Raw genomic sequence first — 26,616 nt, 5'->3', positions numbered from 1 at the left:
GTCTTTGGTGAGCGTTCATCACAATCACTGAGAGAAGGGTGTGCTTTGGTACTTCCTTCACCTTCCCGTGATTTTGTCACACTTCACCTGTCTTTAACGGCGCCCGTTTAGCCTGGAATCTTCCGTCAAGAGTATCCGCATCAGCTCGCAGCCTTTGTTCAGAAGTCGTTTGAAAAAAATATCCTATGGTTTTATAGTTTTATCATTTAATGACTGCACGGATCAGGCTGGGTGCCCTTACCTGAGAACAGACAGGAAGGAAGGAGCCCCCTCGTCTCCCGGTGCCAGGAGGTCCCTGCAGGCCCTGTGCCCCCCGGTCAGCAGCGGGCCCCAGGCTGACAGGCACTCGCCTTCCAGGTCTCACTGATCTGCTCCAAACAGCAGCAGCCTGATCAATTCCTAAGGCCTCCAGAGCGCCGACCTGATCGTCAGCAGGGGCTGGTGGAGGAGCATACAGGTGTCGGGGTGTCCAGTGAGAGGTCCGTACAGGGCACCCAGCGCAGAGCCCCGCTCAGGTTGCTCAGTGGGAGTTAGACGTCGAGGTCACAGTAAAGCCCCCCCATGACGCCCCTGCGGAGAACGGAACCCACGTCGAACGGGGAGGGGGCACGTCCCCCCTCCTCCTGGAGGCCAGTGTCATTCTAGCACCCAAAACAGGCAAAGCCTCTCTCCCACCAGATCTCATAGATACAGAACATTCCAGGTTGAATCCAGAATTACATAAAAAGAACGGTACGTCATTACGCCGAGAAGGCAGGGCTGGTTCAATATTGAGTCGGTCAACGTAGTCTGTATTTCTGTACTGTTTTCAGTAGGAAAAACCAGTGAGCCTCGGGCCCCTGCCTCCCACCACAGCGCAGAGGTCGGTGTCTCACAGGCCAAGGGCAGAGGCCGCCCACTTACCAGAAGACATTTTGCGCGTCACTTTCTGCTGGAGTTTCAGGCTCAAATGCACAGCCCCGTTAGAACCCCGCTGCTGACTGGGTAGCGTCGTCGGCCGGAGCTTGGGAAGAGAGCGCCCCTGGGCACGCAGGTGGGCGATCGGGAGGATGCCACAGAGCGGGGAGGGGCTCGCTGTGCCTCTCCGCCAGGGAGGAGAGATCTTTGACATGAAGTGTGCGGCGGGTTTGTTCAGCCAGACCACAAGCTTGCAGACTGGCGCTGTTTCTCCGTGGTGAAAGCCACGCCCGACCCCCGGTGCCGGGCACCACGGGCGATGCCGGTGAGCAGGGGCATCCCACCAGGTGACAGATGGCTTGTCACCGAGGCTGCTGTGACTGGTGAGCAGGGCTGCCTGCAGTCCCGGGTCAAGGAGATTGGGGGGTCGGGGCGTGTGCACCATCAATGAGCCACATCTGCGTGGGAGGGTCGTGCTGGACAGAGGCAGCTAACTGGCCATGAATGGGCAGAGGGCAGGGTGGGGGTGCAGGGGCCAGGCCACGCCCACTTACCTTGCATCGGCCTTGGGTGAGTCACGCCTTCTGGGCTCCGGTGGGGCGCCGGGTACCAGGAGCTCTTCCCAGGTGTATCCTGCAGACAGGTCACTGCCTCTTCCTTGAACACGCCTCCTACCCTGTGTCCTGGACGGGTGTCTCCACTCTGCCTCCATGTCTTTCCTTGGCTCGCGTCCCCATATCCCTTGCCACCATCGGCTTGTGTCCCTGCTTATGTGTCCCCAGGGTCCTGTGCTGCCCTCGGTGGCAGCCATCACACTTAAATAATGACTTACTCCGTGTCTGAGTCCCGCTTGCTGTGGGTGAGTTCAGGGCCATAGCGTACAGCTGTACCAGCTACGCACTGCACAGCTCAAGGACACTATTCACGTGGACCAGGGATCAGCACACCTTTTCTGTAGAGGACCAGACAGATAGTTTAGACCGTGTGGGCCATGCGGTCTGTGCGGAAACTAGGCAGTCATGGGCGATCCACGAATGAATGGACGTGGCTGTGTTCCCCTAAGTCTCCGTTTATGGACACTAAACTGTGAGTGTCACGTATGTTCCCATACTGTGAGATACTATTTTGTTTCTTTCCAGACCACTTAAAAATGTAAAAATCCTCCTAAGCTTGAAGGCTATACAACAGAGAGTGGGCCACCCTTGGATGGAAAGGTTTTGTGTCGTAAAGTTGCCGCGTTCACCCAAGATACTCTGTAAATGCAACGTAATTCCAGCCAGTGCAGGATAGCAAGCCAGTCTTCAAGTTCAAATGAAGACGTACACACATATAAGTAACAGCATTTTAAAACAAGAACAATGAGGGGCGCCTGGGTGGCTCAGTCGGTTGGGAGTCCGACTTCGGCTCGGGTCACGATCTCGCGGTCCGTGAGTTCAAGCCCCGCGTCGGGCTCTCTGCTGACAGCCCGGAGCCTGTTTCCGATTCTGTGTTTCCGATTCTGTGTCTCTCTCTCTGCCCCTCCCCCGTTCATGCTCTGTCTCTCTCTGTCTCAAAAATAAATACACGTTAAACAAAATTAGTAAGAGAAAAGAGTCATTGGACACGGCTGGGCCATTCCCAAAAGAAGGAATTCAGATGGCCGATACACAGGAAAAGTGTTTGCTGAACGTAACAAGGCTTTTTTTAAAAGCAAATCAAAGCACAATGAGATCATTTTGTTTTCCTGTCAGATGGGAAACGATGGTAATTTCTAGGTAATAAGATTACAGGTGAAATTCTCACAGTGTATACTTTTAAAATGGATGCTTTGTCAGCTATATTTTTATAGTCCCAGCTTATGACGTTCCCAGCATGCTACTACAGCGGTCTGTGCAGTACTGGACTTTCAGAAGGTGCGTTTCCTTTTCGGTGCAGCCTGAGCAGTTGTCGGCGGGAGGTGCCTGGGGGTGGCTCCCCCGAGGGTTGCTGTGGCAACTCCAGGTAGTCCAGAGCCCCCGGGCTCCCTCAAGATCCCCTGAAAGTCCCCTAACACCCACTCTTCTGTCTCAGATCAGACAGTCTTCCCTTCGTGCATTCTCACACACCCTTGGGTCAGTCTCTTGGTTTTAAACTGCCCGAAGGGTCTTCACATGTGGCCTGAAGGTTCTCGGAATTGGTATTTGTACACTCAACAGACTAGTTCAGGGGCCACAAAGAGACAGAAACCAGCCCTGTCAAAAGTCACTGTAGGGATTTGCCTAAAAATAAAAAATGACTTCAGACCAGGGTGTGGCCCCTGGCCGGAGATCCATGTGTTCCCACAGCTGGGGGTGTCTCTCATCGGGGGGTTCATGTGTCCACACACATTGGGGATGTCCCTGGTCGGGGATCCGTGTGTCCACACCTAGGTGTGTCCCTGGTTGGGGATCCATGTGTCCCCACATGTGGGAGTGTCCCTGGTCAGGGATCCGTGTGTCCATACCCGAGGGTGTCTCTGGTCGGGGATCCGTGTGTCCCCACACCTGGGGGGCCATTCTCGTGGGACTTCAGGGAGATGACAGTCAGGTCTCCCTAATGACCACGCTCGGAATGAGAACTCAGGTGTCCTCTACGTGGATTCTTGATACGTTCCCCCGGTGCCACGTTTCCCTTCCAGTCTGTGTGTCTCGTGGGAATAATGGGGTCCTGGGCTTTGCCGTTCAGCCTGAAGGCGGTGTCTGTCTCTGTCCCCGACTCCCCCACCCCACCTGCCCCCGCTGTCTCTGCACTTCCCTCCCAGCCCTCCTTCTCCCCCCTGGGGTCACAGAGCCCCCTGCCTATCAGAGCCCCTCTGTACATGAGGGCTACCCCACGTTCTGCTCCCCACATCCCTGCGCCCCTCAGCACCCTCCACCCCGGAGCGAGACCCCAGGGCACGTGGTGCTGGGAGAGGGGACAGCTCCTGCACCAGCCCCCCCCCCCCCGGGGGAAAATACCCGGTGCCTGGAACAGCAGAACAAGGGGGCGGGGGCGAGAGGAGAGCACAGACACAGAGAACATTCCGGGGAGAGGGAAAGCGGGGCTCAGAGGCTCCGGCTGCCCCAACTCTTCCTCTCTGGGCCTCTGCTTTCCGGTCCAAGAATAGGGTGTACGACCTTAGCATCCTACGGGACTCCCCGTCTGGTTCAGCACAAGCCCCAGACGCTCTGGGGAGACCCTCCACGTCTCCCGGGGGGAGGGGGAGGGGAGGAATGGTTGGGGGGAGGGGCTGCAGGAGGAAGCAGGAGTCTGTCCCCGAGGAGACAAGCTGTGAGGACAGACTGGGCTGTGTTCTGGGGCCGGCTGCCTGCAGAGCCGTGGGCGGGGAGGGGGTGCCGGAGGGAAGCCAGGGCCAGTGTGGCTGCCTGGAGAGCACCAAGCTGCCAGCACAGCGCACATCCCCCGGCACGTCAGGGGGCGACGGAGCTGGTGCTTGGGGACACTGGGTCTTTTGCTCCCTTAACTTTGCCCCAAAGAGTGGTGGAGAGTGAGCGGTGACTGAGTGCCCCCCTCCCCACACTGAAATAGTTCCGTTAGTGGCAGGTGCGTCCCGTCGCACCTCCACGTTTTGTGTGAAAGACCTGAGGATCAGAGACGTTCGGCGTCTCGCTCGAGGTCACACAGCCAGGGAAGGGGCCTAGGCAGAGTGCAGCCCTGCTTCCTGTGGGTCTGAGGCCACAGCCTGTTCTGTACATCCCTCGGTGGCCTTTACTCCACCAGAGCCCCCGTGTGACTCTGGGCTCCTCCAGGGGGCGCTCCCAGCAGGTGAGAACTTGGGGGCACAGGGAGGCCGGGAGCCAGTGCAGCGTTCAGGCTCCCGGGGCGCGGCCCCCACTTGAGGCCGAAATTCTCGGTTGCTTTTTAACAAGGGTCCTGGTGTTCGTCCCACACCGGGCCCCACAGGTGACGCTGTCCGTGCTGACGGTGTTGGCGCTGAGGTCTCAGGGGAGAAAGGGGCTCGCTTCCAGAGCCCCGCAGGGTCCTCGGGGGGCTGGCTTGGGGCGGGGGCGCGGCACCCTGGAGGGGCAGGGACCACCCCCCCCCCGGGGCGGGCCTCACCCCACGCTTTCCCCTTCCAGCGAGACCATCATGTTCCTGCACCAGATTTTCTACCAGGGCCTGAAGGCCCGCATCTCCAGCTGGCCCACGCTGGTCCTGGGTGAGTAGCTGGCCCTCGCCGGGGCCCCCGGCCGCCCACCTCCCCCCAGGGCCCTCGCCGGGGCCGCCGTCCGGGCCGGTGGTGCTTCCGTCCTGGAGCAGCCCCCCCAGAAACCCACCGAAGCCCCCAGAGGGAGAAGAGAACACACGTGTTGGCAAAAACTGCATTTCTAGGAGGAAACGGCGTATTTTTAGGTACTTCTGTACTTTTCCCTTTCAAAAATAATATCTATGTACCCATTTGAGAAAATTTGAGAATCTAGAAAAGAAGAAAAGGTTTAAAAATATCAATCATCGTTCTCCTTCCAAAGACAAGTGCTAGAAACGTCTCAGTGTGTTTTCTTCCAGTTTTTTTTCTATGCAGAGATCTTGGGTTTTTCTCCCCCATCTTACATAATTGCAAACATACTGAATTTAGATTCTGAATCTTGCTGTTGTTTTATTTATTTTTATTTTTTTTATTGATTTATTTTGCCTAACTTCACAGCACCAGCGTTTCCTTACTCCAGAAGCATCCTTTTTGCTGGGTGCGTAATGCTTCGGTGCCCATTGCTGGCTCAGAAGTAATGATCTCTGCCAGTAACGACTTCTCCTCACTATCAGTTTCCGAAAGCAGAATTACTGACCCAAAGCTTCCCCGCCCTCGGGCCATGGACGCCTCTGACCGGGCAAGCGCTTTCTCTTGTGTTCTCAAGTCAGAGACCCCCACTGTCCCCAAGGTCAAAATCAGAGCGGCCTGGACAGACGGGGGCCACCCCTCCTGTCCTTCCCAGTCGAGGATGCCGTCCACTGGGCAGAGGAATGCCCCATCCAGCAGCCCCTGCCCAGAGTTTATGACCAGGACGCATGCTTTTCTTTCTTAACGGGGTTGAGCAGTGGTTTCGGCGGGTCTATCCCACCCGGCAAGTGTTGAGATCTAGGGAGAGCGGTTGGGCTTTGGGGGGCTGGGAGGGCAGGAGGCCGGCGGGGGACCCACCTCACCGAAGCGGGTCTGGAAAGACGGGAACGGAGGGACACGTGGGGGAAGGGACGGGCTCGGGTGGGTGTGTGGTGTGGCAGGAAGCCGTGGAACATGCGGTCAGGAGACCTGCTTCCACGTCTGCCACAGAGTCCCCGCGTGACCTCGGCCATCACTTGTGTCACAGGTGGGACAGGCTAGGAGGGAGGCCTCCTGGGAGCCCTCGTGTGACACGGCGAGGGAGCCAGGGCAGGGGGCAGTTACAGCGGAGGCTTCGGCCGACCCCACAGAAACTCCAGAGCTGGGGTGATTAGAGATGTCACAGACTGAGGCGGGGGCCCCCCCCTTCACACCCCACCCGGGCCCGCCGTCGGGTCGAGCATGACTTGGGCGAGGCCGCGTCCCTCCGCAGAGAGCACTTCCAGGCAGGCCTCCCAGCTGGGAGCCGTCAGGGTGTGCGGCGTCCCGAAGGGGTGGGGGCCCCCGCTGCAGCCCGCTGCTGGCCCTCTGGCCCACGGGGGCCACGCCAGACGGGCCGTCTCCACGAGTCTGCGGTTCGGAGGTGGCCCCGGCGCCCCTCCGTCCGGCCCCGGATAGGGCGGCGGCGCCCCGAGGCGGGACCCCCGGGCTGGGGTCTGAGCCGGGCCCCGGCCCCCCGCCCCCCGCTGAGCCCACCTTCCCCGCAGCCGACCTGTTCGACATCCTGCTGCCCATGCTGAACATCTACCAGGAGTTCGTGCGGAACCACCAGTACAGCCTGCAGATCCTGGCCCACTGCAAACAGAACCGGGACTTCGACAAGCTGCTGAAGCACTACGAGGCCAAGCCAGACTGTGAGGAGAGGACGCTGGAGACCTTCCTCACCTACCCCATGTTCCAGGTGCGGGACGCCTTCCCCTCCTCCCCCGTGGTCCAGGTCACCTCCCCCATCTTCCAGGTGCTGGATACCTTCCTCACCTACCTCGTGGTCCAAGTGGTGCCTGGGGGATGTGGCCGAGTGCGGCCACAGTGAGGAGGGGGCCTGGCCCTGCAGGACGTGGGGGCTGCCCGGGGCAGGCGATGGGGAGCTGGCCCCTGACCCTGGCCGCACCCCCCATCCAGCGCCGCAGAGCGGGCTCTCTGGGCGGGTGCAGGCCCTGGCACGGGGCCCGAGCCCGCCAGCCTCCGTGGGACGCTGCAAGGGACAGAGTGCAGCCAGTTCCCTCCCCAGCCCTGCTCCTGGGAGTCCTCCCAGCTGAGGGCCCTTCTTTCCTCCTCTCTCTGTCCTTCTGTGCTACTGCTCTGTGTCTCCCTGTCCCTGTCTCCCCATCCCTGCCTCTGCCCCCTGCCCCTTCCCGCCACAGATTCCCAGGTACATCCTGACGCTGCACGAGCTCCTGGCCCACACCCCTCATGAGCACGTGGAGCGGAACAGCCTGGACTATGCCAAATCCAAGCTGGAGGAGCTGTCCAGGTGAGCCGGGCTCTGGGCGCCCCCAGCAGGAACTTCCAGCCCCAGGTGGTAAAAGCTGGTGGTCAGGGTCAGGGTCAGGGTCAGGTCAGGGTTGGGAGGAAGGGGCTCAGCCTACGCCAGCGGGAGGCAGAGCCCCTCGAGCAGACTGACGGTTCGACGCTCGCGCCTGAGCGGGCACCGGGCAGGATGGCGTGGCCCGTGTGTGCCCGGCGTGGATGGTCCGGGGAAGGGCACCCACAGGGGCCGTTGGCTCTGTCCTCCAGCGTAAATGTGTCAGCCCCGTGGCTTCACGTGCCCGAGACTCTGGTCAGCGACCCCACACCTGGCCCTCCCCGCCCCTCCCCCTGCGCCCCATCTCCAAAGCCGGGGAGCCCGCCTTCTGCTCGGGCAGAAGCCAAGGGGCCAGTGTGGAGGAGCGGGCTGACCCCTCTCCCGGGACCCTGGGCGTCGGTCTCAGGCCAAACGCCTTGGCTCCTGTATGCCCCCTGCACCCAGGCAGGAGGTGATGGTGGCCGGTGGCAGATGGTGGCCGTGGGGGTGGGGGTGAGGCTCAGATTCCAGGTGCATTTTGAAGGCGGAACCAGCAGGTGTCTCTGGCGAGTTAGGCGCAGCCGCAGGGACTGGAGGCCGGGGCTTCCGGTGGCCAGGACGGAGACTGCAGGGGGGCGGTTTGGAGGGGAGTCCTTCCTGTTCCTTGGAATCTCCCTGGGGCTGGGCTGGACCTGAGACAGACGGATGGCACAGAGGCAGGCACAGGAGGGGGCAGGGCACTTGGGTCTGGGGGTCAGAGGTCGCCAGCTCAGAGACGGGCCTGTCAGGAGGCTGGTGAGACCACCAGGGATGAGGGCTGAGCCCCAGGGGCTGCACCACGTGGAGCCCAGACCGAAGGGGCCCTGAACCCTGCAAAGGAGGCTCAGCCCGCAAGGTGTGGAGCCCCCGTCCTGCCTGGGCCCCATCAACCACTCGTGCCCTGAGAGGCTTCCCCAGGCTGACGAGGGGCCGCCGGCCGGGCCACAGCTCCCACCTGGCCAGAGGGAGGACAGGCTGGTCCAGGGCGGGGTGAGGGTGTCCTCAGGGCGTGATTTCAGACAGACAAAACCACTGGGGAGTGGGCACCCCGTCCTATCAAGTCCCAGGGAGCTGTCCCTGCACATTCCTCCCCCAGGAGAAGCCTTGGGGCCCCCGTGAGGCAGTGAGGCTCCTTGTCACTGCTGGGCACCCCGGCCTGTGCAGGCAGGGGTCCAGGGGGCACATGCAGGTCGAGGTGTTTGGCCCGAGACCCCGACTCCCTTCCCCCGGCGTCCTGAGCACTTGGCCGGCTCTTCCTCTGTCCCAGCCAGTGACCTGCACCTGGGCCCTGAGCGAGGCCCTAACCGCACAGGAGGGAGCTTTCCTGTCTCCATGGCAACAGACCTGTCACCCCCCCACCCTGCCTGGGGCCCTGAGGAGAGCTTCCAACCCCCCTGAGCTGTGCTCACAGACCCCTCCCCAGGACTGGCCCTGCCCTCACTGGCCGGGCTCACAGAGAAGCAGGCACCACCTCCAGCCGTGTGCAGCCTGCGCCCGGACGCAGACCCCGGCCCTTCCCCAAGCGGCCCCTGCGCCCGGATGCAGACCCCGGCCCCGGGCTGGCACGGTCCGATCAGCTGCACCTCGCGTTTATCTGACGACAAAACCAGTTTCGCTACTTGGTTATCACCCCTTATTTTTCACTAAATACAGCCCTCTCCCAGGAGAATCCGCACCTTCAGCAAAAAAAAAAAAAAAAAAAAACAGGTTCCTGTTACCCTTGGCTGCTGAATCCCTTCCGGGGCGCCGGCACAGCCCCACCGGTCCCCCCCGGAGGAGGGCTGGGGCCTGGGCTCTGAGGACAGCATCGCGGGGACACCGAGGCCCAGGCCACATGCCCCGTCTGATAACCAGAAGATGAAATGGATAGAAATACGCGTTCAGGGACCTGTGGTCAGTGACCGCTGCCCTTTGCTGAAGTGCGGGCCGTGCGGCAGACGCAGGGTCAGCGCGTGGAGTGCATCATCCCCCGTCCTCGCCCCAGGGTCCTCCCCTCCGGCCGGCTCAGGACAGAGGCGTGGACTCACCGCTCAGCACCGTGCAGCTTCCACGGGCCGCCCCTCCCGCTGTCTTGGGTTCGGACTTTGTAAACCACACGCACTGACCTTCCCTCTTGGCTTCCTAGTTGTGGAACCAGACAAAACGGGGCTTTGTGCCTCTTTTGGAGTACGTGGGCGCTTTTCCAAGACCCCTCCCCAAACTTACCCGTCACCTTCCTGACCCCCCCAGAAACTCACGGCCCCCTTTTCTGCCAAGCTTATTTAAAAGCAGGTAAATGGCGCCACCTCCTGGAGAGGATGGGTGCCACCGCGGTCAGAACAGGACAAAGGAGAGAGACACCCAGAGTCTCAGAATAATGGCCGGCTTGTCCCGCTTCCCTCCCTGATGGGCTGGAGCCTGTGGACTCAAGTCAGGCTTCCCCTGAGCCAGCTGGGTTGCTGGCACCCCAAAACTAAGTCCAGAACCCAAGCAACATTAAGGAAACAACCATATAAAGAGCATTAAAGGAAAGACTAGCAAGTGCAAAGGCCCTGAGGCAGAGGTGAACATGGTTTGTCCTGTGGATGGAAATAAGGCCAGCAGGGGCACATGGGCCAGAACAGTGAACAAGGGACGTTTGCTATGCTCCCATCTTCCTCCACAGTCTGCCGTCTGTTCCACATGGGTCAGACTTTTAGATCAGACACACTTGCTTCCTAATTGTTAATCTCCATTTCCTTTTCTCTGAAATACTAACATTTGCCTCCTTGGGTTCCCAGAAGAATAAAATGAGATCGTGCCTGTCGAGCGTCCTGCACACAGCGGGCACTTGATAAATGCATGCCCTCTCCCCCTTCGTGACTGCGGGCTCAGAGAATCCAGGGGCCGGGCTTTCCTGCTAGGACTGCCAAAGGCCTGGCCATTCCCTCCTTGTGCCTCTGACTTATTTCCTGTCCCTGCAGGATAATGCATGACGAAGTGAGCGAGACAGAGAACATCCGGAAAAACCTAGCCATCGAGCGCATGATTATCGAAGGCTGTGAAATCCTGCTGGACACCAGCCAGACTTTCGTGAGACAAGGTACGTCCCCTGTGCCCTGCCCTCCCCTGCCCCAGGCAGCCCCGGGGACACCTCCGAATGGCATGTCTGCTGAGTGTCTCGGGGCCGCCGGAGGCCTGTGGACGTCGTACCCACACCTGCAGACGCAGACACCGTTGGCCTCCGGGTTCCTTTTCGCCAGAGGGGAACACACTCCTTCCCAGGCGGCCCGGTCTGTCGTGTGTCCCCGTGAACACGGACACCACGTTCTGGGGAGAGAGTAGGGAGCAGAGGACAAGGGCAGGTGCGGACAGGCCTGAATCTAGCGTTCCCAGCCCCGAGGAAGGCGGTGTGGCTCAGTGCCCGTGTCCTCGGCCTCTTGGGGACGGTCACGTTCACAGTGGCTCTCTTTCCTCGCCTGGGAGGTGCAGCCCCACTGAGGGCTGGTGGGGCGGGGGGCTGGCTGCTGGTGCCAGGACGTTGGGGCCTCGGTGCTTCTGAGGGTTGTCCCATCCAGAGCCCACGTCCCGTGGGGACCGGCTTGTGCTCACCCGAGTCAGAGGTCCCTCCGTCCGGCCCTGGGCCTCTCTGGCCAGAGGGAGAGCTGCCCACACCTCCTGCAGCCTGGGCAGCTGGCCCTGCAGGTGTCTCAGCTTGGAGTTTTACTCTAAGCCCCCCGTGTGACCCCCGTGCCCTTCCCCCGTCCACCCTGCCTGAGTTGGGCGGCACCGGGCCCACGCTGCGGTGGCCAAAGAACGGCCCCTCTTGGCACGGGCAGCGTCCCCGCAGACCAGGAATCTGCTCTGTTCCCCGAGCAAAGCGCTTCCTCCTCTCCCGTGGGGCTGTGCTGGGCCTGGAACCAGGCGGGGGGGGGGGGGGGGGGCGGGACCAGAAGCCGTTTCTCACTCGTTCATCACGCATCTTGCACCGTTGCCTGCCTCGTTCATGCCGGGCCAACGCTGGGCTCCAGGGACACCCAGAGAGCAGGCCGGTCCCCCCTCCAGAAGCGGACAGTGCAGGGGGTCCTGAGACAGACGCAGGACGGGGCTCCAGGCAGCGCCGGACGGGGCGGGAGGCAGGGTGAGGGGAGTCGGGCAGGCCTTCCTGGGAGGGAAGCACAAATAGGAGTTCACGAGGTGGAAAGGAGGGGCTTTCCCGCCAAGGAGCGGCACTCGGAGCCACAGGTAACGAGCTGAGCTAGGAGGGAGCGCAGAAGAGTGCTGGGCAGGTGCCTGACCGACAGCCCAGGGGGAGGAGGGGGAGGAGGGGGAGGAGGGACGTGTGGGGCGGGAGCAGGGGCAGTAGGGGGCTTCTTCCCCCGGATGGCCCTGCCCGGGAGTGGCCTCCCGCACACGGTGTCAGGGACGGGGCCGGTGTGCTGTGCCTGAGCAGTCGTGTCTGCCGTGGCCACGGGGCCGTGCCTGGTGCTGACCCTTCTGCTCTAGAGCCGACTCCCCACGTGTGCTGCCCCCACCCCCACCCAGCCCTGCATTCCCACCCCGGGGGACCTGTCCTGGAGGCTCCTCCACTTGCCGGGGCCCCGGCAGGGGGCCGAGGGGTCCTGCAGGGACAGGCTGACGGGGCTGAGAGAGCGTCCGGGGTGCACCTGCTACCAGGACCCTTGACTCCCCCCTCCCGGCATCGTGACCCACCTGAGAGCTGGCCGGCGGCGGGCGTGGCTCTGGGAGGTGGGCTCAGGGTCTGCCCTCCACCCACAGGCTCCCTCATCCAGGTGCCCATGTCTGAGAAGGGCAAGATCACCAGGGGCCGCCTGGGGTCTCTGTCCCTGAAGAAAGAGGGCGAGCGACAGTGTTTCCTGTTCTCCAAGCATCTCATCATCTGCACCAGGGGCTCTGGCGGGAAACTGCACCTGACCAAGGTGAGGGCTGCGGGGGCTGCAGAGGCTCGTGGCGGGCACCACCACGGGGGCCCAGCTGACCCTGACCTGGGGCCCAGACGGCGGGCTGGGGATCGGACACCTGAGAGTGCACACGTGTGTGCTGGTCTGACGAGCGGGTCGGAGAGAGCTGGACACAGCCGGGTTTTCTGCTGGAGAAATCATGGGGAACACGGGAGCGCGTGTCAGGACCCCCAGAGGAGTCCCCGACCGCTGGTGCCAGGGCAGAGGGCCCGGGGGTCTAGACAAACCGCTGAGAGGCGTGCGTGTGTGTGCGCGTGTGTGCGTGTGCATGCGTCTGCCAGTGTGTGTGCGTGTGTGCGTGTGCATGCGTCTGCCAGTGTGTGTGCGTGTGTGCGTGTGAGGGGCCGGGTGGAGGACGGCACCTGCTGAGGCCGGAGCAGCGCCCAGAGCCTCCTCTCAGGAGGAGCTCGCACAGCGGCACGCGGGGCATCCCAGGCACGACGTGCCAGCAGGAGAGCAGACACGAAGGGCCGTCCTCGGGACCCCACGGCCCTGCAGGAGACCGCACGTGCTCTGCTGATCGGCCCGTCCCCAAAGCAAGGGGGAACGCTCGCTGGCAGGGGGATGCCGTGATCGCGGAGGTGGTTTTCCCAGGGGGAGACTTACCCGCCACACGGATGTGCTGACCCTGCAATTTCCCCAAACGAGGGGAACTCGACAGTGTGGTCGTGGGGGACTGCACTCCGCCTCCCTGGGACAATTAAGTAGTCACAGAGGGCAAAGGTGACGGGGAATCAGCACCTCAAACGCCTCCTGCTCCTTCACAGACCACAGGGCCTTGGCTCATACTGTCCCCTTGTTTCTCCCCTGGAAGACCGCCTTCCTGTCCTTCGTGGCTACTCAGGTGCCACCTGCTGTCAGCCTGCACCCAGCTTGGCACATTGTTTATCTCACTGCCCCGAGTTTAGGACCTGGCCCCGACTCAGTCTCTCACACGCACGAGAGCCTGGAACAGCCCAGAACTGCCCCTGCCCGTCTCTCCCTCAGTTCCCTGTCTGCAAAGCAGGGGTGACCATCCTCACCAGAGGCCCTGCAGAGGCGCAAGCAGCTGGCGGTGGGGGCGCATCTTCCCGGTCGAGGCAGAGCACCTGTGAACCGCGGTCTCCCAGCGAAGCGCACTTCGGAGGGTCTTGGGTCCGAACACGCTGCGGCAGCCTAGAAAAGGCCGGAAGGTGCCCTCGATTAAGCCAGAGCCTCGGACAAGCCGCTCTTCCAGACCCGGGATGCCTGGCCCAGAGCGCACAGAGACACTACGAGACGCTGTGGCTGCGGGGAACGCACCGCTTATGTTGACACGTGCACAAATCGGCCTTTTGGCTCCATGAGGGGAAGTCCGCTTACGGCGAACGCTCCGGTTTCGACCGAATTCCGGGTCAGGGAGAGCTGTCCGTATTCATTAGCTCCAGAGTCTCGGCTGAGGATCTCTGTCGGGCTGGGGGGACGTTTCCTGCAGGCGGGGGGTCAGCGGGGCAGGTCGAACTGGAGACGCTGCCTGAAAGCACATGTCTTTCCCTTTGTCGTATCTTGGTTGGGGGTGTTTGTTTGGGCTTTTAAAGTTTTTCTCGTAAGGAACACGGAGATGCTCGTCAAGTCCCAGCACCCGCTCCTGCCAGCAGGTGCCTCACCAGGCCTCGGTTAATCCATCTGCGCGATGGGGGTGAAAACGCGTCCCTCGGGGATGCCGTGAGCGTGAAGCAAGGCCGTGGCGTGGTGCCTGGGACACAGTACCTGCTCGGCGGGTAACCGTCGTCGTCGTCACTTTCAGTTACGTGGTCGTGAACTTGTAACGATACTCGCGGTAGCGAGCCCTGGCGTAAGCGTTACCGCGGGCCAGGCACTCCCCCAAGTGCGCACACTCAACTCCTGGAACGACCCGCCGAAGCCGATACGGTTACTTCCCCGATTTACGGATAAAGGACCTGGGGCGTCTAGAAGCCCGCAAGCGGCAGAGCGGGGTTTGGTCCCGGGCCGGCAGTCTGGCTCCAGAGTCTGTGTCCTTGAAGTACAGGCTCAAAGTCAAGCTGTAAAACTACCCTAAGGTCTTCCAGAAGGAAGATCGCGTCAGAGCTAGGTGGGGCTTTACAGATGATCAAGCCCGGGGCTCGCCCGAGGCCACCGAGCAGCAAAGCGAGAAGCAGAACCCAGGATTGGGGACGCCCCGATGCCCCCTCCGGTCCTGCTGGCCCCCGGGCTGCCGTCCCTGCAAACACCTGCGTGGAGATTGAATGTGTGGCCAGCGTCTCTGTCGCCATCAGTTATTACGTTACTTACCCGCTTACCCGCCCCGTGGGACGAATTACCCACATCCAAGGTCTCAGCTTCTGAGTGAGGAGGCCTGGAGCCCCCGGCTGGGCGGGTGGGGCCCGGGGTCTCTCGAGCTGGCGTCCAGGCTGAGCTCTCCCGCCGTACCAGCCTTCCTGCTGTGGCTCCCCCAGAACACGTGGTCCCAGGGACCCCCCGCAGAGCAAGCAGGGGGCTGTGGCTCCCACAGGCGCACAGCATCTGAGACACAGGTGACCGAGTCCTGCCCGCACTTGGCAGGGAGGGGAGTGGACCTCAGCTCTGGGGGGGGCGTCGGCATCCTGCACCCGCGGCTGTGGTCCCTGTTCACCATGGTGCCGGGGCAGCCGATGCCCGGAGGTGCTCCCACTCTCAAGGACCCAGATGCCCCCGATAACGGGCAACCAGTAGGTTGCGACCCCAGCTCTAAGGGTCCGGATGACCTCAGGCGTGATCCCCGTCTCCGATCTCATCTCCTCATCTGTAAAATCAGAACGAGACATGTGCGGAGTCCGGTAAACCCGTGTCCAGGCTGCAGACGTGGAGTCTCAGCCCGGAATCGGGGATTCCGCAGCCCCCGCCCCACCCACCCTTGACCCTCGTCCCTGGAAAGCCCCCGAGACAGTCCCGCCTGATCTGCTTCGTGGGGGCCCCGATGCGAAGAGCACGTCCTTCCACGTGGGAACCAGAGTGCCCGCGCGGAACGTGACGCACACAGCCTCGCGCTTGTATGGCCGTGCCACGCCCCAGTCCCGGGGCCCTTCACCGGCCCGTGTCCTGGTGACTCGAGGTGGCCCTGCTGTTTTTCAGAACGGGGTCATCTCCCTCATCGACTGCACCTTGCTGGAGGACCCAGAGAGCACGGAGGAAGAAGGTAGGGCTGGGGGCCGCACGCGTGCCCGTGCGCACGGCCGCCCCCACAGACTCTCACCCACCCCAGACCCGCCGTGTCATGGGGAACGTCCTGCTCTTGGACCCAGAGAAGCCGGGCCCGCAGTGGGAGGGCCTTGGTCCGCTTCCCTGTTCCTCCCACACTCTTCGGGCCCCCTGAGTGGTTGGCACACCGTTCAGTCTGGGGTCACTGCACTCCACCGAGCACGTCCACAGGTGCCACGTACGGGTCCACTGAGCACCCCCACGCACAGGTCCTGGGCGCCACGCACGAGAGGCCGGAGAGGCCCTGGGCCTGCTCTGTCCTCCAGTGGGAAGTGTGGGGACATGTGACACCAGCACGGGGGGACACAAGGGGGGTTGCCCGGCTGTGGGGGGAGGGCTCTGTGGGATTTCCCTCCCCGGCTCCCTGGGGGACAGGGTCATTGTTTTCGGTTACGGGTGGGGTCACTAGTGTCACTTGATTGGGCTAAGGTTGGTCCTCGTGTCCCTTCTTCACTGCCCCGCCCCGGGGCACAGGACCCGGTGTCTTCACCCTTCCCCAGACTGGGGTGCCCCGGAACAGGGCTGAGCCACCTTGGATCCTGGTCCAGGCCCGGGGCTCGGGCTGGGGGTCTGCCAGGCGCCGGGAGCCTCGTCCACACACACTCAGGCCCGTGCCCCCGGTCAGCTCCGGTGGCAGGGCTCTGTGCCTTCCCTGCACGTCCACTGGAGCCGAGCCAGGCAACCCCCACGGGAAGCATAGGCTCGGTCTGTCTGGAGCGTCCTTTGCCGCGGAACCTTCTCCAGTCGTGGCCTCGGCTGGGCCACGGGAAAGCCCAGGCTTCAGTGCAGTGGTCAGGCCCCAAAGCCACTTTCCCTCCGGGGCCAAGGGAGGTAGAGGCCCTGCGCTGTGCAGCCCCCCTCAGCACCCTTGCTCACAGGCAGGCACCCCGCTTCTCAGAGGACCCGCCAGCATCCCCTCCCCGCGTCACCACACGGAACAGGCTCCCCTGTGCCCAGCAGGAAACCCTGAAATCCTGGAGGGTCCCAACTGGAAGGGGCGGGGGCCCCAGAGACGCCACACGGTCTCTGGACGTGCGCGGGGGCGTCCGCGTCTGGGGCGGGAAGGGCGCCCCCCACGGCCGCGTAGCGACCGCAGGACAGAGCCGGGCTTCTGCGTCGTTCCACCAAGTGGTTCCCCGGTTCACGAGGGCACAGTGAAGGCATCCTAAACTGTGAGCTCGGTCTTCCAGCTCCCAAGACTTGAAGGAAGCTCCCAGGTGGAGAACAGTAACGAAAATGCAGAGAAGGCGCTTTGCTCTTGGGGAGGTCTACACTGAGCTCAGTGTCCGGTCGGGGCCGCGAAAGTGGCCCATCCAGCTGAAGTTCCCCATCCAGCCCCGCCTGGTACCACCCTGGGATGGCGGGAGGGCCCGGCCCCGAGGCCGTTCTCGTCCTGGCCTCGCTGCCGCCCTGCGGGGGGTCTCCAGGACGTTATCACTCGTGACCTCAGCTACCCCGAGATGTGACAAGGGCAGGGGGGTGCCCACGGCTCTGTTGCCGGACCGCCCACGTGTTGTAAGCTGCTTCTCAGCCCAGGTCCTTGCTTTGTCCGTCTCGAGGGGGCTCCCCTCCCTCCGGGAGTGCAGGGGAGAATGTCTGATACAGCAAGTGGCCAGGTGCCCACTCCCTCCACCACCACTGTCCTCCAGGGGGTAAGACAGACAGGGCCTTGTCAGAGGTTTCCCGACTCAGAGAGACCCCACTCATGCTGACTCTGTGTTTTGCCAACCGGAAGCCAAAGGGTCCAGCCAAGACATAGACCACTTGGATTTTAAGATCGGAGTGGAGCCCAAGGATTCCCCGCCTTTCACGGTCATCCTGGTGGCCTCGTCCAGACAGGAGAAGGCGGCGTGGACCAGTGACATCAGCCAGGTGAGCAGGGTCACCTGTTCCTGGGAGTGGCAGGGGAGGAGGGGGGGGGACGGGCTCCATGTGCTCAAGGAAAAGACACAAGTTCCCTCCAAGTGCTGCCCTCACGTTGGCAGAGTGGGAGGAGAACCCTTGGCACCTGGATCTCATGCCACAGTGGTTTCTAAAAGTCCAGGTTTTTAAGCTGCCCCCAGGCCCCAGCAGACTTACCGATGCAAGTGCATTTTAGCACCTGCCGCGGGCCATTGGTAAGCACAGAAAAGTCTGAGCATCCTAAGCCCAGGGGTGCTGGAGACCAAAGGCCCCACACGGCCTCGGGTCAGCTACACAGAGTGCCTCGGCCTCCATCGGGCCTGCCCAAGCGTTAGGGCCGTGAGCACAGCTTTCCAGGGAGGGGTGAGCAGAGCCGGCAAGCCACGGACTCCTGTGAGACCAGGCAGAGTCTGTCCGGAAGTCAGACAGGGAGTCTGGGACATGGGAGTCTGGAAGAGGCTGTCAGTGCACCGGGCTCCAGGACAGGCGGCGGGTTAGTACAGCCCCTCCCCGCAGCCAGGAACCCCTCCCCGGCCGTCTGCCTGCGGCCTGCCCTCCGCGGGGTGAGGGAGCAGCGGACGCCAAAGCTGGGGATCCGCTCTCTTTAATGCCGGGCCCCCCGCCCCCGACCGCCCGCTCCCCCAGCTCCCTGGCCTGCTGCCCGTCTGGAAAGGCCGGAAGAACGAGGCACGACAGGGTACCGTGTGGTAGATGTGTGCTCTTTCTGGGAGCCCAGTGTGCCCCAGAGAAACCCGGAAAACCAGACACTAGGAAAGAGTGCTGATCCCAGCAGGCGTCAGGGCCCCCAGCCCATCCCCAGGCCCCCTCATGCCTCTGGGGAGCTCTGTCCACAGCCGGGCGCCCTGAGTTCTGGTGTTGCTGGTAGAGGCAGAGCTGAAGACAGCCTAAGAGCAGCGGGGTGGAGACACTGGGCTGGGCAGTGCGGGGAACAGGAACCTTCCTCTGAAAGTCCCGCCCCCCCCCCCACCTCCCGGGGCACAATTAGTTCGGCTCAGGTCACGATCTCACAGTTCATGGGTTCGAGCCCCACGTCCGGCTCTGTGCTGACAGCTCAGAGCCTGGAGCCTGCTTCGGATTCTGTGTCTCCCTCTCTCTCTGCCCCTCGCCTGCTCACACACTGTTCTCTCTCTCAAAAATAAATAAGTATTTAAAACTTTTAAAAATAAAAGCCCCCTCCCAAAGATCTGGGGGCCCAGCCTTGACCGGACGCTGGTCCCCAGCACAGGGGGCAGGGCCGTCCCTGCTGTGCCAGCCTCTCCCAACTTCCTGGTGACTTTGAGCCCCCTCCACACACACATCCTCAAAACCAGGAGATTCTGAACCGAGAGGAAACCCTCCCATGGCAAAGATGTGAAGGTTTCGGGGAGGGGGGCAGTGAGAAGGGAAAAAGTCCTCCCCGCCCCCCCTCCCCTGGAAAAAAAGGTATTTTCATTTGGGTGGGGGCTGCTGCTTCGAAACAGAATATGGATTTGAATTTTCCAGAGGCTTAAAGTTCAGTGCGTCTTCCCCTGTGCAGGCAGCCTAACCACTCCCCGCCCGAGGTGGGAGCTTGGCCACGGAACCGCCCGCGGCCTCAGAGCACTGGCCGAGGGTGGATGGAGGACCCGGGGTGCAGGACAGCACGCGCACTCAGGGGCGTAGGGGGCCAGCCTCTGGCAGGGGGACCCCGACGACCGTGGCTCTGACCTCGCCCTTCACGCCAGACCCCCAGAGGTCAGCGACAGACCCCCCAGGTCAGGCGCCTCCTCTTGCGAACAATCTGGCTGCGTAGGAGTCATTGTCCCCGCTTTGAAGTCAGGGACAGGAGGCCCAGCGAGGTCAGGCAATCCCCCAAAGGTCACGGAAGGGGAGCTGACCTCCAGACGCGGCGAAGGAAGGCTGTGCCCCACCCGCCGTGCCTGGACGACCCCCTCAGGCGCGCGAGGCCCCCGCGTCAGGCTGGGCACGCCGGCCGCCCCCTCGGCGGCGGCCGGGCTCTGACCCTGGGCCTCCCTGATTCCAGTGTGTGGACAACATCCGCTGCAATGGCCTCATGATGAACGCGTTTGAGGAGAATTCCAAGGTCACCGTTCCGCAGATGATCAAGTAAGTGCCCGCCGGAGCCTGCTCGCGGCCCGGACAGCAGCAGGGGCACCGGGCCGGCCGGCCGCTGGGCCGCGTCTGTGCGGTTTGGGGGTGTCTGCCTGTTTGTCGGTGTTGACTTAACGTCTGTTTGGACGATGGCTTTGGCTTAGTTTCTGTTTCATAAAACGTGGATTTTCGCGGCAGGCTGTTTAAACGACGGCACAGGTGAAGCTTCGTGCTGCCTTTTTTTTTCTCAAGTGGCTATTTTTTTTCTTCTAATTACGAAACGAGAACACTGCAGAAACACGGGCCGCGGAGCCGCAGTGTTTGTCTCAGCAGGTGCAGGGGCGAGGGGGCTGCAGGCCACCCCGTCCGACCTCCCTGGCCACTGGGCCTGCTCCTCCCCCGGCCCCTGGCCTCACCCTCCTCCTGCCCCGTCCTGGCAGCGGCCCGCGGGTCCCTGACACTCCGGGGGCCTCGGGCGCACGCTTCAGCCCTGGCGTGAAGGCGTCTCTGTGCACACAGGGCCGGGGAAGCCCAGGCAGGGTCGTGCGCACAAGGTGTGCTGAGCGTCCCGGCGACCCCGGGAGGTGGCGTTCGGCTCCGTGACGGCACAGCGGGGGCCAGCGGAGCCCGAGGAAGGTGTGAACGTGAGGGCAGCATCCCGGTCCCCAGCCCTGGCTCCGTGTGTCACGACGGACGGTGACGTCACGTTTCCGAGCTCGGGCTTTGAGCAAGCGGGAGATGGCGATACCTCCTGGATTTGTGTTGCTGGGGGGTCCGAGGACGTGCGTGTTTATCCTTTACGTGCAGAGAGCTGGTGGTGGTCCTGCAGTGAGCGTAGACGCCTCCGACGGCCCGCTCGGGGAAGCTCAGGTGTGCCTGAACCTGCGTCCTGAGCCGCGTTCCCCGTCAGCCCGCTCTCAGAGGGCCCAGCGCAGCAGCTTGCTGACCCAACCTGTGCTCTCTGATGCGACGAGACAAAAGGGAGGGCTGTTTTCACGAGCAAATTAAAATCACGCGGAATTAAGGCTGAACATAGAGCAGAAGCCCACCCGTCTGCCCAGGACGCCTCTTGAGGCTGCAGAAGCGAGCGAGGTGTCGCCTGTGAAGGTGAAAATAGTGACAGAGTGCAGGGAACGTCCAAACGGAAGGGACGTGTCGAGGGCACACAGCCCCCAGGCTCCAGGGGGAGCGGCCACGGTGGGCGGTCCTGCGAGAACGTGGGAGCAGCGGCGATCGGACGTGCTCTGTGCTCACCCTGCAGTGAGAGACGCGCGCGGGAAGTGATGAAACACCGTCGTGAGTCAGAGACGGAGTCGGGGGGGCGCTGGAGGGACCAGACATCTAGTGGCGATGTCACCTGGTACAGTGGGCAAGATGCCCTTGAGAGGGGACATCAGAGCTGACCATGAGGGTGGTGGCGGGGAAGGGCACTCTGGGAGGAGGGAACAGCATGAGCAAAGGTGCAGAGGCAGGAAGGCCCGTGTGTGTTGGTGACGATGAATCGCCCCGTGGGGCTGAGTGGGGGGGAGAGGGCGCGTCGTGGAGGTGGCAGCCTGCACGGGAGCGGCGGCTGCGTTCACAGCCAGTCGAATGGTGCAGCGCGTCTGTTCTAAGCCCAGTGAGACACAGGGGCACCTGGGGTCTCCGTCAGTGAAGCGTCTGACTTTGGCTCAGGTCACGATCTCGAGGCTCGTGGGTTCGAGCCCTGCGCCGGGCTCTGTGCTGACGGCTTGGAGCCTGGAGCTGCTTCAGATTCTGCGTCTCCCTCTCTCCCTGCCCCTCCTTTGCTCACACTCTGTCTCTAAACATTTACTTTTAATTTTCTAAATGAAAAAACACATGAACACGGTGAGACACTGGTGTGGCACCTGGTTTACAGGGTGTCACCGTCCTGCCCTGGCCCCAGCAGCCTTCCCTGCCGACGGGTCGGCGACAAGCCGGCCCAGGTGGCCCCACAGCGGGGTCCTGGGCCAGCAGAGCGCGAGCAGTGTCTGGCACCCTGTGTGCCATGCCGTGTGCCATGAAGGGGGGGCGAGGGGACAGGCGGAGCCGGGATTTCCTCTGTGGCTCTTAGGGCTGCCCCGGGTGGGGACGGGCTCCCCCAGCTGCCACTCTGGCAGGAAGCGAGTGGGGATCCGTGGTGGCCAGGGGACAGTCCCCGTGTATGTCCCACACAAGCCTGAGTTTCTGGCACGGTCCCCACATCGGACTGTGAGTCAGGAGGGTCCTGACTTGGGGTCTGCGGGACAAAGAGGCAGGAAGTTCGGGCCCTCTGGTTGTGTGGCTGCTGGTGGACACGGGAGAGGGGGGTCCACAGCCACGCAGAGAGCTGAGGGGTCCCACTGCTTCGGCCCCGACTCCCGGGCACTACAGCTCGGCCCCAGCAGGGGGCCTCCAGGACGGGTAGACTCAAGGTGAGCGCCCTCCCGGGAAGGGGGGTGATGCACTGGGGTCTCACCAAGAGGTGTGGGGTGTCAGGTCAGGACGTGCTCACGCTGGGAGGGGCTGAAGACCCCTTCTCACAGGGGCAGACATCTGGCACATGGCCTGCGAGGGAATCATCAGAATCGGTGCGTCTTTCCTGGACTCGCCCACTTTACAGATGGGGAGCTGAAGTCAGGGTGAACAGAGACCCTGTAACCAGCAGTGATGGCCAGTTTCAGAGGAGAAGGGGGAAGGGAGGGGGCTTCTAGCCTTCTCTACCCATCCAGTGGCAGAAGGAGCCCAGAAAGAAAGTGCTAGAAGCACACAGCTGCCCAAGGGGCCCGGCAGCCCCCATTAGGGTGCCAGGCCTGTGCTAGGCACTCCAGGACGCGTGAGGTGTCGGCCAGCCGTGCGGGAGCCCCCCAGCCCCAGGCTGAGCCCTTCCCACCTGCAGACACGGTCTCCTGTCCGCGTCTTCCCTCCTTCCGAGCCGGGTGCCTCTCTGTCCCCTCGTGTGCCTGACACCCTCTCTCGCCGCTTTAGCCCTTAGCAGCGGTCTGAGCCGGGGGAGACCGAGCGCATCGCTCGGCTGATTTCCGAGCACCCGGTCTACTCTCTCCTTGGACTCAGCAGTCTTCTCTCTTGCTTCCAGGAAATCTTTCTCATCTTAGATTATCATGCATTTTCCTGAGTCGTGGCGAAACCCCACCCAAGATTTTATAAAGCGCCTGCCTTTCGGCAAAGTTTCCTTGGAGGGTCCCCTTCGTGCGTCTTCAGGAAGGTCTCCAAACCACGTTGCCTTTCCAGGCTCTGTGGACTTCCCATGTTTTCTCGTCCTGAGAAGCAGTCCCCACTCGATAAAGGTGGTTTGCTTACCCGTGGATATTTCCAACCCCAGGGGCATTTCCAAAGAAGGCCCTTAAAGGACAGCGTCTGCACCCCTGGCAGAAAGGCCCCCAGAAGTGCCCGTGACATCCATGGGGGGGACGCTCGATTACCTCCCGAATGAGCTGGGCACCGCACAGCATTCTGGGCCCACGAGGCACGGGCTTCATTAAATATTTGCAAAAGCGCTGTGAGGTGAACCTTGATATTTTCATTTTACAGCTGATGAGACCGAGTACCTGGTCTGATGCCACACAGGAAACAGGGCTGACAGGTGTCATTTGATTCCAAGCCTCGTGTCCTCCCCTGTTGTGCGACGCGTTCTGGCCGTGACAGCCTCTATGAGCTGCATTCGTATTTCCTTAGATTTCTTTTCCGTGGAAGCCCATTTCGCTGATTCCCAGGCTTATCCTTTTAGCAACGTCACGTATGAATTTGCTCGTTCAGGTACCCTTCTGATCATATCCCACCAGAACACAGGCCACTTAGGCAGCCTGCTCCCCGTGTGTAAGAGCGACCAGAGAAGGTACGGTCACCAGTGCGGAAGGACTTAGGGCAAACAAAACGTGAGGAAGGAAACCTAGGAGGCCCGGCGGTAAATGCACCTGCTGTGTCCCTGCTGGAGCGAGCAGCACGCCTGATCCCAGGCGTCTCGCGGCCTCGACAGAAAGGAAAGTGTGGGTACAGAGGTTCGCGGTGTCCAGAAGTGGGAGCCACCGCTGCCCCGGGGCCGTCGTGATGGAAATTCACTGCAGGCGTGAGAGAGCGCCCTCCTGTGGCCTCGGCACCCAAGGGCGCTGCTGGCTCCCGCCGCCCCGGGAGAGGCCGCTGACCTCCGGCCCCCGCCGCCCCAACCTCAGGTCCCTGCCCTCAGGCCCCCACGGCCTGGTCGGCTGCACCGGACGCCTGCCCGAGGACTGAGCCGTGCTGCCTCCAGATCCAGTGCGGAAGGTCCCAGAAGAAGAGTAGAATTGCTTCAACTCAGGTTCCCTGCCAAGCAGAAATCGCTTCAGCCAGGGGTGCAGGACTCGGGAAGGTCTGGTCCAGGACACCTGCCCAGCGCTGCGGGTCTTACTTTTAGGGAGGTACCTGAAGTCCAGTCATCTGCTGCTGGCTAGGGACTGACCTTGATACTTTGATAGGCAGCCGGGTGGGAAGTCAGGGAGGGTGTGACCGGCCCCGAGAGAGCTGCTAAGAAGCCCCCGGGCTGGGGTTCAGGCTTCATCCTTCGTGGCTCTCAGGAGCCAAGGGGGGAGAGAGCGGCCGTGCCGGCTGCCCGGAGAGATCACTGGTAGGAAAAGAAGTAGCATTTTCAGGCAGAAAAAAATCAGACTCTTGGGGACATAATCAGTGGTTTGTTTACGTGTGTGGACTCTGGCTCACGGGGGCTCATTAGGGGCCGTACGGCCCCTGATTTTGATTTGCGAGTTCATTTTCTGGAGGGATGCATCTGTGAAGATCTCGTAGGGCCTGGTGGAGAACCACAGCCTGTGGCAGCTCTGTATCCCCTGTCTGGGGTCCCCAGGCCACAGCGGTGGCACTTGCTTGCGTGCCGGAGCCCCTTGGAGAGCAAGCAGTGTGTTCTCGGGGGTGCTGAGCTCCCCTCCCGCAGAGCCTGGGCTAAAACGGGGAACCGCCCTTCGATAGATTTTGGGTAGATTTTTCGAGGCCACCTTCCAGGGTCTCAGCCTTCGTGGGGGTCTCACTGCGGCTCCCTTACAGAAACCCAAGACGCTCGGTAGCTACGAGCAGCCGATGCCCCAAAGGCACATAAACCATCAGCTGGTTTCCAGATTTCTCTGCAGTTTTGACCTCTGGGAATCCCCCGTTCTAGCTTTTTTGTGCTTATTTGGTTTTTACGGAGATGTAATCCACGTAACACACAAGTCAGCATCTCCGCCCTGCAGTTCAGCGGGTTTTGGTGCATTCACTAAGTTGCGCGAGCTTCAGTACCGCCTCATCGCCGAATGTGCCCGTCACCCCTCAGCAAACCCCACGCGTGCTGAGGGCCGCTCCGGTCTCTGCCGCCCCCACCCCTGGTGGCCAGCAACCTGTGCCCCGTGTCTGGACGTGGCCATCTGGCACACTTCCCATAAACGAAGCCCTACAACACGCGGACTTTGTTTCTGGATTCGTGCACTCGGCCTGTCCCGACCCCGCCGCACAGGAGCACCTGTCAGGACGCCACTCCCTCTCGCAGCCGAGGGATGCTCCGTGCGGACGGACTCCACCGGCTTGTTCCGTCACCGGCTGGCAGACCGCGTGTTGTTTCCCCTCCGGGCGGTCTGAAGAGCGGAGCCGTGAACACTGGTGGACGGGTTTCTGTGCGAACAGATTTCCCTTTTTATCTTGTGAGCTCAGCGACACGTGCTTCGTAAGCTGGCCACGGGTCGTCCAGTGCGTCTGGGGGTTTTCTGGCGTCGGGCATGTGGGATGCCATCCGGAGGAGGCAGCATCTGGCGGGGGGTCGTCCTCCGCACAGGAGGCCCGCGGCCCTTCGGCGCCCCGTCTGTCCGTCCGCCCTCGGCCGTTGCGCGTCGGGGAGACAGTGCCGGGTGGGCTCCTGAGCTCAGACCCCGTCTCCCCGCGGTCCTCCCTCGCCCCGCAGGTCGGACGCCTCCCTGTACTGCGATGACGTGGACATCCGCTTCAGCAAGACCATGAACTCCTGCAAAGTGCTGCAGATCCGCTACGCCAGCGTGGGCCGGCTGCTCGAGAGGCTGACGGACCTGCGCTTCCTGAGCATCGACTTCCTCAACACCTTCCTGCACTCCTACCGCGTCTTCACCACCGCCGTCGTGGTCCTGGACAAGCTCATCACCATCTACAGAAAGCCCATCAGCGCCATCCCCGCCAGGTGCGTAGGCCGCCCCTGGGGACGTCGGGGGGACCGCAGACGTGACATGTTAAGTGCACGTGGGCACCTCCCGGGGCCGGGGGGCTGTCTCTCCCTCACCCTGGGGGGCTGACCGGCCCCCCCAGCTGTCTCTCCCCCGCCCTGGGGGGCTGACCGCCCCCCCCAGCTGTCTCTCCCTCACCCTGGGGGGCTGACCGGCCCCAGCTGTCTCTCCCCCACCCTGAGGGGCTGACCGCCCCCCCAGCTGTCTCTCCCCCGAACTGTGGGGGCTGACCGGCCCCCCTCAGCTGTCTCTCCCCCACCCTGGGGGGCTGACCGCCACCCCCAGCTGTCTCTCCCCCGAACTGGGGGGCTGACCGCCCCCCCAGCTGTCTCTCCCCCACCCTGGGGGGCTGACCGCCCCCCCAGCTGTCTCTCCCCTGAACTGGGGGGCTGACCGGCCCCCCCCAGCTGTCTCTCCCCCGCCCTGGGGGGCTGACCGCCCCCCCCCAGCTGTCTCTCCCTCACCCTGAGGGGCTGACCGCCCCCCCCAGCTGTCTCTTCCCCGAACTAGGGGGCTGACCGGCCCCCCCTAGCTGTCTCTCCCTCACCGTGGGAGCTGACCGGCCCCAGCTATCTCTCCCCCGCCCTGGGGGGCTGACCGCCCCCCCCAGCTGTCTCTCCCCTGAACTGGGGGGCTGACCGGCCCCCCCTAGCTGTCTCTCCCTCACCCTGGGGGGCTGACCGACCCCAGCTGTCTCTCCCCCACCCTGAGGGGCTGACCGCCCCC

General features: G+C 62.6%; 1 protein-coding gene across 2 annotated transcripts in view; it reads left to right on the top strand.

The window, feature by feature from the left end:
- The window catches only part of RASGRF1 (Ras protein specific guanine nucleotide releasing factor 1), a 100,434-nt gene that overhangs the window by 44,639 nt on the left and 29,179 nt on the right, over nucleotides 1-26,616 (top strand). For both annotated transcript variants that reach the window (XM_043554604.1, XM_043554603.1), the window contains exons 6-14: nucleotides 4,974-5,053; nucleotides 6,697-6,890; nucleotides 7,354-7,463; nucleotides 10,475-10,593; nucleotides 12,270-12,430; nucleotides 15,563-15,626; nucleotides 17,424-17,560; nucleotides 19,614-19,696; nucleotides 25,599-25,847. In XM_043554604.1, coding sequence (XP_043410539.1) covers nucleotides 4,974-5,053; nucleotides 6,697-6,890; nucleotides 7,354-7,463; nucleotides 10,475-10,593; nucleotides 12,270-12,430; nucleotides 15,563-15,626; nucleotides 17,424-17,560; nucleotides 19,614-19,696; nucleotides 25,599-25,847 — 1,197 coding nt within the window. The remainder of the gene's footprint in view (nucleotides 1-4,973; nucleotides 5,054-6,696; nucleotides 6,891-7,353; nucleotides 7,464-10,474; nucleotides 10,594-12,269; nucleotides 12,431-15,562; nucleotides 15,627-17,423; nucleotides 17,561-19,613; nucleotides 19,697-25,598; nucleotides 25,848-26,616) is intronic.

The sequence above is a fragment of the Prionailurus bengalensis genome, chromosome B3 (assembly GCF_016509475.1).
Source record: "Prionailurus bengalensis isolate Pbe53 chromosome B3, Fcat_Pben_1.1_paternal_pri, whole genome shotgun sequence".
NCBI lineage: Eukaryota > Metazoa > Chordata > Mammalia > Carnivora > Felidae > Prionailurus > Prionailurus bengalensis.
This window is presented reverse-complemented; position numbering and strand designations above follow the sequence as displayed.